Here is a 12,435-nt window from a genome sequence, read left to right on the forward strand (position 1 = left end):
AGGGAAACTTAAAGCTGACCAAGTGTTGAATGGAAAGACTTAAAAATGTGCTGACTGGCTTGCCTTTTAACAGCACATGACCCTTTAAGGAGATTTCAGGCCAGTGTCTGTCCTAAGCAGCGTACTGTAGCTGGTTGTGCAAGGGTAGCAGGTACTTTGGCTCTTAGAGTACAAGCTGAGATGAGGGGGGCTTACTGGCAGCTCCGGGATCAGCCCTCCTGTGCATAGCATGAAGCATCAAAGGCTGATTTTTAGTAAATGTAAACTTATCTCTGTTTGATTTCATTTGAGCTCTTGGGTACCAGTTTAGACTGTCCTGCTGCTCTAGCGTTAGCTCTGGATACTTGATTTGTATTTCGCTTCAGTTTCATATTTGCTTGCTTAGTGTCCTTGTTGTTTCCGTCTGTCCTTCCCTCTGTCACGTCTTTCTGTGTTCCCTAAAAAAGGGAAATATGTTTGGTATTTGTTTTTCATGTTACCATGTCTCCTTGACAGAGCTTGTGTGTACCACAAGTTTTGTCAAGTCAGTTTCCTTTAGAAAGGTTTCTAACTGAGAGAGTAGACGTGGAAGTATCTGTGTCGCAGTCATAATAAGAGGAACTGTAAATAAATACTAAGGAAAGGTGCTTCTGTCTGTGCTTCCTTTATTACATCCTTTAGCAGAGGATACACTGGACCATCCTTCATGAAAGAGGATAATGCCATCCCACCATTCATAGATAATTGACAAAGTTGCGCAGATCACCTGCATGTTAATTATAAATGCATTTTCCATTTCGTGCCGTAACCTATTGATATGGTTTGAATTTTGAACAGGCTGATAAACGCGCAGCTGATCTCTGAATGCCACGCCGCTGCTTCTTGGTAGTTACATATTGAAACATTCAGATGGCTCGTAGTAGATCCTTTACCGGACAGAAGCAAAACAAAAGGGTCAGGTAAGGCGTGCATGTTGTAGTCCATCTACTGGATGTTGTAGTTTCGACACAGCAGATATCTGACATCGTGCTGTTAAGGAACCTAGGCTGAGTAGACTTAGCCTTATCACGTCTCCTACACACCTTTCCTTCACCTTGTGACATTTCCCATTGAGGTCAAGGAAAAGTGTTCTATAGCTCATGCTCTCAGCTTCTCTGTGATTTCTATTTAAGCCTTAATTCAGCTTTGTTAGTTTAGTTAGCTTTTAGGGTTTTTTTGTTTGTCATCTTTTTTGGCAGCTCCTTTTATTAACATTTTGCTCACAGTAAAGTTTACTCAGCTTTCTGAGTGTTTTTTCGGCCTGTATATTAAAAGGATAGTTGTTTTCTGCAGAGCCACGGTGTAGAATAAATGGTGCAGAACAACATACAGTTTATTAAATAAGAAAGTGCTGAGATAAACGGGGGAAAAAAATCATCAAATGTTAAGGAGGTAGTTTTGCAACTTTCCTTTTTAAACAATCCTCTGACCTCCATCATCGTACATCAAACAGGAACAAAGGTTCTAAAAATGTAAATCTTATTTGGAAGGCTCCAGTAACAGGGATTAACGCCATGAAATTTAGTGCGGACATTAATGTGCCAGAAAGATGGATCCTACACTGCAAAATCCCATGATTTTTCCTCAAGCTGAGCAGGAGGCAGATGTTTGTGGGTGAAGCAGGGTGAAGCAGTAGCAGCATTACTTTGTAGTACTTTTGAAGTAGTATGATTATCAATATGCATATTTGTTATATGCTTTAGTTTGTGCTTTGTGTATAGGAATGCTAATTATTATAGCACACTTTAAACGTGCTGCATCATGGCTATAGACTTGTTCTGTCATCCCATTAAAAGTTTGCCTGATTTTAAATTTGTTTATTTCAGAAATTTGTGAGTACAAAAAAATAAATAAATAAATAAAAAAGGCAATGTGGCTAAAGAGAGTGACAGTGTTCGCGGGTGGAGACACATCTGGACAACTCATCTGTGAAATAGTGAGGTCATGAGTCACTCTGATCACATGTGCGTCATTTCCTATGTTAATCCCTGTTACTGGAGCCCGCTGGCTCCTTTGACGTTAACTGTAAGTGTAAATCTGCTCCTTCCTCCTTCCAGCCTGTACAAAAGATGAAGTCTGATGGGCAGTCCCTTCAAATCATCATGTGGAACGGATGACAAAAACTCTTGCCCGTTTGTACTGTTTATTCTTTACACGGCTCAAAGTACACAGCCATAAATGTTTGTTTTTAAAGTCATTATAGCATAAAGATCTACACATCTTTCCATATTATGTAGCTCATACCCAGCAACCCTTTTGTGCCTCGGATATGCTTGCTTTAATTCAGCATATTTTGATTTGCCTCATTAGCAACCGAAATGCATTTTCCATCAACAACAATGACACAGAAACCACAACACGGTGACAAGGATACAGAAAAAGCAGCGCCCTTCGATTGCTTCCACATTTACAGCATCTCTAATCCTGCATCATCTGTCATGCACATCCTGTCCTTGCTCTTCAATGCAGCCAGTGCTCCATCTTGTCAGTGCGTGGGTGCGCACACATGTGTCTGTGCCTACAAACGAACACTGCAGTGTGTGTGGGCGTGCATGTGCGTGGAGGACAGGCGTGAGGAAACCAGCTGAGGCTGATGGAATTTCCTTTATGGAAAAATAAATAAATAAATAAAAAATGCTTCTGGTTCTTAAATTGGCAAGTCGGTTGTAAGGTTCTGGTTACAGCTGCACAATTATAGCAACTGTGATAATTCTTGTTTTTGAATGACTTTGATCATAATTATTATTATTACTACTCTCAAATACTGTATCCTTAAAGGCAAGCTCTGTAATGATGTGGCACTTTCTGTAATTTTGAGATGGGCGTTATGATGTACTGATGTGCAGTAATGAGCTCATGACGAATGTAGCAATAGCGAACACACACAGAGAAATGCTTTTTTATTTAGTTTTTTCTACTCTGATGATAAAATCCCCCATTTTTCCTGCTCTAAGCTTGTCTAGTATCATCTGGTTTACAACTAGCACATTTCCAAAAGACAGCTGCACCACATTGTGTGTGCATGTGGAAACCAGAGCTCGCCTCTCTGTCACTATTCTGCTTCTAAACTTTCTATGACGGTCGGCGCTGAGCAAGTCATTTCTGTCATGTTACTTCATTCTTTTAGTCACATGGAAAAGGAATGTGGAGAGAGTGAGAGACAAGTGGTTGCACTCCAAGCAGATGTGAGGGGAGGAAAAGGAGAAGAACAAATCTACATGCTACATTATTCAATAGGGCTGCTTGAAGTCCCGAAATCAAAAGTAAAGTGAAAATATGTGAAAGTTCACACAAGGAAGACTGTCTTTAATGTGCACCCTCTTTCTCATTTTCCGCTCAAATTCAGTCAGCGGACTGAGGGCGTTCCCCTATTTCCCATAAACCGATTCGATTTTGTCACGACCTTCGTGAGCACATTATCTTCCTTCTGTTGAATTTTAAAACTCCTCATTTCCCCTGCTGCTGTAAGGAGCTACTTAGTGTGTCAGATCCCCTCCAGTTCTCATCAGAACCAATATCCAGAGGTCTGCTCGCTAAGCTCATCAAAAGTCCTGCACGCCCTCCCATCTCTCCCAGCCGGTTCTTCAATACTTCTCATTCCTTCATCGAGTTACAGCTCTGTTGGCGCTGCTCAGCAATTATAAAGTACAAATGAGACGTCGCGTACTTCTTCGACTTTCTCTGGTGCACTCGCAAAATAGGCTCGCTTTCATTTTAGCCTTCCCTTAAGGTGACGGTAAAAGATTGTGGGGAGAAGCACGCAGTTTATTTTCCGAAAATAAACGGAACGGCAAAGTGAGGGAGAAATTCGGCGTTGTACTGATTCAGGGCCAAGTCCCCCGATTAATGTTTGCAGCTACGAATGATTACAAACCACCTGTCGACCAACTTCCCAAAAGATGTTGTAATGAGGCATCGCAGGTGGCTTTCTCAAGATGAGATTTCTGTTTTTGTCGCTCTGTTTTCTTCTGACTCATTGAAGACAAGCTGCCCGAAACCAAGCCACAGTATGACTAGAAACAGGGTGCGAAGCAAAGGAGCGATAAAGGGGAAAAAGACGGTAAGAAAGACTGTGTGACTGCTTGACCTGCAGGGTGTCTACACTCAGGAACATGCAAGTTCTCATGTCTGTATTCAGTGACTCTCCTCAGGTTTTGACTTTTAGTTTCATTTTTACACAAGTAAGGACTCTACAGTGTTTTTTGAAAGGAGACTTAAGCCATGGAAAAATACAGCTGCTTCTAATGTGTTGCCATAATATCTATGACTGACTGTGCACAGAGCCGAGAGAAGCTCAGCCCAGCTTTTGGCCCAGTTTCCGGACATTTTTTTGTTACCCTATTTACATTGTGTTTTAAGTATTTATTTACCCCTCTGATATACACTTTCATGTTCTTTAACCTTTAAAAAAAAATGACCAAAAAACCCCCATTTGAAAACATTTTATTCTTCTTCTTCTAGCAGACATCTCTCTCGCTGCCCCGAACATTCCTTCCTCCTCTCCTCTTTCTTTGTCTTTGCCGGGCAGTTTCCACCAGCACCCTGCTGGCCAACAGGACCAGACAAGAATTTAACTGGGCCCTCAGCTGATCCGGTATGGAAATCTTACAAATGAGTCACATGTTTAATTTGGCAAAAAATTTTATGCCGGGTTCACTTTGTGACACAAGTGTTCCCGTTTATCTGGGCTTGAGACCAGAACTAAGAGAACCTGTGGCTGACTTTGGTGGGACCGTACTAATCGGATTAAATTGCCCCAAGGTGTACGACAAGCTCTGTCAAACTGCCATCTGAAAAAGTGGATGGATGTTTATTTGTCTATCTGACAAAAACATGGGTGTATGTTCATCACACAGAAAGACGCCTAAATCACTCCCAGATAACAATGTCCACCTTGCTGCAGGAGAAGTAGTAAGTAGTAAGTAGTAATGGATATCTGCTATGTCACAGCTAATGCACGCATTACATCAACAATTCATTTTAATAAGACCTGCATGTATAACGGAAGCACTTTTCTATGCAAAGCTACAAAAATGCTGAAACGTCCCTCCTCCTCTTCATATAAACCAAGAGAAAAAGTCTAATTATCATTTCTGGAGTGTAGTGCACGCCTGTGTTTTTGACTATGCAAAAGGCCTACAGAAGAAAACTGAAAAGCCAAAGCTTAAAAGATCCCAAGTGGTTTGGCAGATTGCTATGTAGCCACAGGTGGTGTAAAGTGTGCCTCACTGAGCTAATTACACTGAGCAATTACAGCAAAACATTTTTACGTTGAATTGCTGTCAGAAACAGAATTACAATACAAACACATAAATAATACATTCCCATATTAAAGTGTGAGTAAAGTGTGAGAGAAGGCTATAGAAGACCATTTTCTGGTGCACGCTCTGGACTATGCAGATAATACTGTGCTGAGTTTTTGGAGCAAGTTCTGTAGCTCATTGAATAATTTGAAAAGCATTTAAAGCGTAATTTGAAAACATTATAAACATTAAATGGTTTAGCTGTGATGCTGCGCTGTACTTACGGTGCAGGCTGAAGGAGATATTGATGATTCTCTCGTCCGTGAAGCTCTTCAGATTGGGGATGAAGGCACATTTGAGGTTTGTGGACGAGGGGGAGTCTCCCACATGGATCCAGCAGACCTTTTCCTCAGCATAAAGGAAGTCCATGGCGGTGGTTTGTTTGGTGCTGGTAGACAGCAGATTGTTGACTGTGGTGCCGCTCAGAAAGGTGGCGTTTATGTTCTGGGAATTGGCGATCAACAGGACAGGAAGACGCTCTACTGGCACTGGAAAGAAAGACGGACATAACTAAGAGTAAACAGAAGGAACGCGAGGAGATCATCAATATGCACTGAGACAACCTGCTTCACTCTACAGTTCTACTGCTGCCTGACTGTACTCGCCATTCTTGGCCTTGCAGGAGCGGTTGTCTGGCTGAGACAGGTAGCCTTCCACACAGGAACAGGTGTAGGATCCTTCGGTGTTAGTGCAGTTCTGACTGCAGGTCCCGTACAGGCTGCACTCATCAAAGTCTGAATCCAAGAAACCGCAGATGGTGTTATTAGTCAGTAAATACACCAAATAGCATCAACAGCTCAGAAATGAAAGGACAACATAAAAGGATAAAAACTTGACTGTATAATTTTAAGAAAAAATGCTGATTAATATTTACTTTCAGTTTCCTTAAGCTGGCAAATACATCTCTCATTTGTTTTTCATGTTCCCACTGGCTTCTAATTTCTTAAAGGTGTGAGTATTTGTAGATAGACACCAGGTTTGTTGCAAAAATAACCATGATATAAATGGGATTTACAAGTGTTGCTCATCATTGCCAGTAAGTCCTCCAAAAACCTGCCAAAATGCAACATTTTCAAGACAGACTTTTGCAGGAAATGCTCCACATGTTTCTCAGCACCCAACCCACCCGCACTCAGTTTGGCTTCTATAAAACCTGAATAAACTTTGGTTTGGCTTTGTAAACAACATGTTTATTACTAAAAAAATGTGCGCATAGGACAGAAAGATGAATCACAGACTGTTTTTCTGCCGTGACACGATGATTAGACACTTGCGGTCCATACTTGACTATCGGAATTTATAGGAACTCACCTTTGCATGTCTTTCCATCTGGGCTGATCTCATAGCCAGTCTTACAGTAACAAGCAGGCCCTGCCGGAGTAACGGCACAATGTTCCTTACAGCCCATGTGAGAGCAGTTGGTGATATACTCTGAAATAAAAGGAAAGAGAGCAACGGAAGAGAGGAACGATGAATAAATGAACACTAAAAACAAACGACAGCTTTTAATCATGTTCGTCTCCTGTTACTTATATTGCTACTGCACTGAAAATGCTTCCTCGGTGGTTTTAACGGGGAAAGGGATTTGTAATAATTATGCAATAATCCCTTCAACATATCACTATACACTCAGATATTATACTGTGATCACTCAGCTTCCGTTCATCTCGCTCAGTACTGTCTATCAGAAGACACAGAGCTTAGAGAATGCCTGTAGGTATCAGGCACAGGTGCTGCTGAATCTGCTATCGTACACTTTCTTTTTAGAGCTCAGCAGGGTGCTTAACTGCATAAAATCTTGATGTGCATTGCTAAATTGTTCAATTTCACCCTCTGTGGCTTCCTCCCAACTGTGAAGAACATAAATAATGGGCATGTAAAATTTATAGTCATCTCAGTTATATCATCAGTTAAGACACTAGAACTGACAGAGACGTGATCTACAGTTTCCTTGGCTGCTCTGTGCCTCAACATGTCCCTGAAAACAAAAACAACCCAAAAAAAACCCTCAAAAATAAATCAAATCAACAATAACTGGAAGTAAGATAAAAAAAAAAGAGTCAACAACAACAAGTGGTTCTCAGTAGAAAAATAGATACAGGGGGGTTTATTCAAAATATGACTGTGTTTGTGTAAATGGTACAAATGGTTCCCATTATAATTCTGCTGTTGCATTAAGGAGTTTTCAGGATCAAACTTTGACTGTTCAGCTCAACGGAGGAATCATGAGACTTGGTCAAACGAATGTATCGAACATCTAGTAACAACTAATGTACCAGCCTCGCCCTAATATGACGAGAAATGTTTTAAACTTACAGAGACAAAACTCAAACATACGTATACAGTCATATGAAAAAGGTTTTCGCACGACTCTGTGCAGTCCTGTGAAAAACTAAGCACACTCCATGTTTAAGTAGCTTGGCAGCAATAATTTGGAAGAGTTGTTTCCTATATGACTTCATCCGTTTCTCACATCATAGTGAAGAAATACTGGGCCATTCTTCTTTCCACCATTGCTTCAGTTCATTGAGGTTTGGAGGCATTCGTTTAAGGACCCGCCACAGTATTTCAGTCAAGTTGAAATCTGGACTTTGGGTAGATTTTAACTTCATTGTTTGCTTTTTCAGCTATTCTGTTGTAGATATGTTGCTGTGCTTCAGATCATTGACTTGTTGTATGACCCATTCTGGGGAAGTTTAAGCTTTCACAAAGCATTTGACTCCAGAATACTTTGGTACACAGAGGAGTTCATGCCCAACTCAATGATTTCAATGTGCCCAGGTCCTGTGGCTGCACAGCAAGCCCAAATCGCCATCCATCCACTACTGTGCTTTACTGTTGGTATGAGGCATCTGTGCCTATATGCTGTTTGGACTTTATGGTTTGTCACATTACCCTTGGGTAATTCAAAAGTAGAAAGTAAATTTAACAGCAGTGCCAAGTGCAACTGGCGAACTGATACTAATGATTACAGGGGTAGCTGCAAAGTAAACTCTAAATTGGGAGAAATGTAACCCATTTCACTAAAGTTATTTCTCTGGAACTCTTAATCTTCAGGTCAACTCAAAGGTAATGCTTCAAATCACTAAAGTATAACATATATATTCTAGTGATCTTAAGTTTGATTGTTTTAGTTCTAAGTGAGTAAGAGAAGAGACATAAAAGAAAATAACCAAATATTCCCACCTAGCATTCAAAATCAATGTCTCAGTGTTATCACAGACCATCTCCAAGGCTACGTACACGTCTGAGATAAAAGAGTACAAACATAACATCAGGAGAGCTTTCAAAAGAGCAGGGAACACGCCATGAGATATAAATCTAGACATGAGTCATAGTCAAACAAACGCACAGCCATGTCAAACCAAGCTGAGATCTATCAGTCACAAGTGATTCACTTTTCCCAGAAACACTGGAAGACTCTTCACACTAAAAAAAACACCTCTAGAAAGAGAAGAGGCGCAGTCAAAGTGTCGCATTTCTGAGACAAAATCCCACGAGTCTGTCGCAGTGCTGTGCAAACCTCTGAACTACTGACCGAATGAATTTCTTAAATAAAAAATAAACTTCATCTGTAAGCACTAAGCGGGAAACAGAGAAGAAACCACACAAATCAGCAGATTTTTTTGGTTTGTGCATTTTTAAAGATGTTACCCCAGACCCCTACATGAGAAAGGGATGAATTCCCCCGTGTAACCACTGTCCTGCTGACAATCCTATGAATACACCAGTCTTTCTCCTGCTCTCAAGAGACTTGCTGGGACAGCCACAGTTGAAATTACAGACATGCTCGGAATTTTCCAAAACAAGTCTGAGCGCCGAGCAACTGAGATTAGTTTAGAAAACCAACATGGGCAACAATGTAAACAACCTACGGTGACAGACACGGCAAAATATTTATTTTGAATTACATAAAACTGATTTTAATGCAACCTTAAAATCAGTCAGATGACTCTTAAATGTAACACCTGATGTCTCAAAAAAAAAAAGCTTAAAAAGTCATCAAATAAAGATGCAATTCCAACTTTAACCCTTAAGTTTAACTTTAACCCCAAGTCACAGGCCCCAAAATGATTTCTTTCTTCTTCTTTCTTTTTTTTAATAGTGCAGAAGGTACCCCTGGATACAAGGGCATCCCATATGTTGACAGAGTTTCATCACAATTATGAGGTGAACACACACACCTACACACACACACACACACACACACACACACACACACACACCGTAACGAAGTCTAGCCAACCTGAAAGCGCATGAAAATTTGATGCCTCTCCCAGTGGCTCTTTCTGTGTTTCTTCAATAAATATTTAATCCCAGCTCATTTTTAACTAAGAGTATTGGGGACACCCAGAAAAGAATAAAGGAAAAGAATGACAGACGGACTCTTAGGTGAGCGAGGTGGTGAGCAAGACGACGAGGTTAGATATTTAGTTCAGAATCTAAGAAGCCAAATCTCACAGCTTTGAAACGAATATTGAAATATCAATTAAATATTTTCATCCAGCAGGAGTGGGATTTTTGTACAGGCTGGACGTGAGAATGGCAGGTTTCGGTGTGTGTCCTCCGCAGTAAAACTCTACCATTATTGACAGCTACGATTATTAAAGACACTCCAGAGGACAGGTGAGTGATGCTGGGTTTGTGATGTGTGCTGACTTTTGACCAGCGCCACATAAAGCAGTCTGATTGATAGTCCATCATCAATTCTGTTCCTCTGCTGACCTTTAAGTTAAAGTCCCCAGGTTGAGTTCCTTTTAGATCTTTACCCTTTCCTCCAATAATGTAAAAGTGTTTTGCACAATTAAATTCTATTTTTTGAAGCTCTTTTGAGCTCAATCAGCAAATTCTTAAAAAAGAAATGTCACATTCCTTGGAGTCATCATAAATTACTTCCCAGTTTCTGGTTTCAAAATCACTGCTTCCCTAATTCAAATCATAAAGACTTTAAAGCTCTAAAAATACACACAGCCGCAAAATACAGCACACAGAACCGGTGGGAACATACGCAGATGGCAGCACAATCCAATGTTATAACATGAATGTGGTAAATCAACATGTTGCTGCGATGTCAGCGGTGCTTCACGGCGTGCACATATCATGGGTGAAGACTGTACAATAAATAAGTAAAAAGACAGTCAGACACCATTAGTTTCACACAGATCCACATCTGTAATATTAACCTACACAGTCTTATACAACCATATTGCATATCATAGACGAGGGCAGAATTATGAGCTTCCCTATGAAAATTGTATGTAGTTAAGAACAAGAAGTTTTCAACATAGTTTTCCAAACATCCAAAAAAAAAAAAAGTTTAATTTTGGACACTTTCATTATTTCACTTTACAAAAACCAGAAACTGCCAGGGTCAGTGCTCAAGTCTTAATGACCTATTTATACTGTGTGTAAACTGGAAGATAACCCTCAGCTTTCCATAAAAAGGTCAGTTTTTCAGGAGGCTAATAATACGGACCTTAGTAATCTTTCTTTTTTTTTCTGAAGTAATTCGGTTATTGTGTGCAAATAGAAATAATTTATGCGTTCCAAAGACAAAAGCTTTCATAGGGAGCTAAGTTTTTAATCCTCATCTGTGTGTGTAGGGACTTTTTTTTTTTGGGGGGGGGGGGGGGGGGGGGGGGGTATAAAAATGTGGCTTAAGTGATACCTCTGCAGTGTGGTCCTTCATCCCAGCCATCAGTGCAGTCTGAGACCCCATTGCACAGTTTGCTCATGTGGATGCACAGCTCTGTTCCCCCACACTGGTATTCATTGGGAGGGCATCGTGATACCGTGCTGTGTGGACCTGAGGGAAGACAAACACAAACACGGTTGACTGACAATGTTAAGTTGTAGTTGTTAATGCCAGCTTAGTCTTTACTATTTCCACATGTCGGTTTCATTCTCCTTTTTCTGTAACAATGTGTTTTACTAACATCCTTCTTTGAATTTTTGTTCCCAAATTTTAGCGCTCGCTGCAGTTTGCTCCAATTTCCAGTGGTGGCTGAAAATCCTTCTGCATACAGGAAGTCAAATTTCTGGTGTCACAGTTTGTGGAAGTAAATGCCACAGATGGATGCAGATGCAGTACAAGTACACTTTGTAAATGTTAAACTCTGAATTTAATAACCTCTCATCCAAACAATTTCAAAGTTGACAGTACTTTTCAGAAGGTTCCCACTAATACATATTCTATGAATTAATTTATATAAATAGCAATAAATTGCAGACAAAATCTGGGATGTAGCAAATATGATTTCTTTTTATATATAACATTTGTCGGAAGCTTCAATAAATGCTCCATTTTCAGAAAATTTGGATTTTTGGTTCAGGCTTCTTAGGTTAGTCATAGACTTAGCAAAGCGTTGGAAACATTCCTGAGATTTTGGTCCGTATCGACATGATAGATTCATGCAGTTGCTGTAAATTTGCATATCTATGATGAGAGTCTCCTGTTCCACCACATCCTAAATGTTGCCCTACTAAACAGATCTGGTGAATCATGAGGCCATTTGAGCAAAATTAACTCATTGTGATGTTCAAGAAATCAATTTGACATAATTTGAGCTTAGTGACACATCCCGCTGGACGCAAGCATCAGAAAATGGATACACTGTGGTCTTAAATTGATGAACATCATCATCAGCAATCCTCAGGTAGGCTTTGGTGTTTAAATGATGCTCAGTTGCTACTAAGGGACCCAAAGTGTGCCAAGAAAATAGCCCCGATACCAATATAACAGATTGGCAGCCTCAAATGTTTATACAAGGCAGGATGGCTCCATGAGTTTACGTTGTATATGCCAAATTTTCACACTACCATCTGAGTGTCGCAGCAGAAACTGAGACTCATGAGACCAAATGACATTTTTACCAATCTTCTACTGTTTGGGTAAACTTGTGAATTGTAGCCGCAGTTTCCTGTTCTCAGTTGGCAGGAATAGAACCAAGTGATGTCTCTGCTGCTTCGGGGTTCGACCTGTTGTGCATTCAGAGATGCTGTTCTGCATATCTTGGTTGTAACAAGTGATTATTTGAGTTACTATTGGCTTTCTATGAGCTGGAAGCAGTCTGGCCATTCTCCTCTGTCTTTTGACATCAGCAACGCACCTGAG

The 12,435-nt window shown here is 40.4% G+C and overlaps 1 protein-coding gene across 1 annotated transcript in view; it reads right to left on the reverse strand.

The window, feature by feature from the left end:
* lrp1aa (low density lipoprotein receptor-related protein 1Aa) overlaps positions 1 to 12,435 on the reverse strand; it is a 100,047-nt gene that overhangs the window by 56,200 nt on the left and 31,412 nt on the right. The window contains exons 3-6 of the mRNA XM_082533344.1: positions 10,990 to 11,127; positions 6,633 to 6,752; positions 5,927 to 6,055; positions 5,546 to 5,809 (exon numbers count right to left, since the gene is read on the reverse strand). Of these exons, the coding sequence (XP_082389470.1) occupies positions 5,546 to 5,809; positions 5,927 to 6,055; positions 6,633 to 6,752; positions 10,990 to 11,127 (651 nt within the window). The remainder of the gene's footprint in view (positions 1 to 5,545; positions 5,810 to 5,926; positions 6,056 to 6,632; positions 6,753 to 10,989; positions 11,128 to 12,435) is intronic.

This window comes from Aulonocara stuartgranti, assembly GCF_965226115.1.
Source record: "Aulonocara stuartgranti genome assembly, chromosome: 5".
Taxonomy (NCBI): Eukaryota; Metazoa; Chordata; class Actinopteri; order Cichliformes; family Cichlidae; genus Aulonocara; species Aulonocara stuartgranti.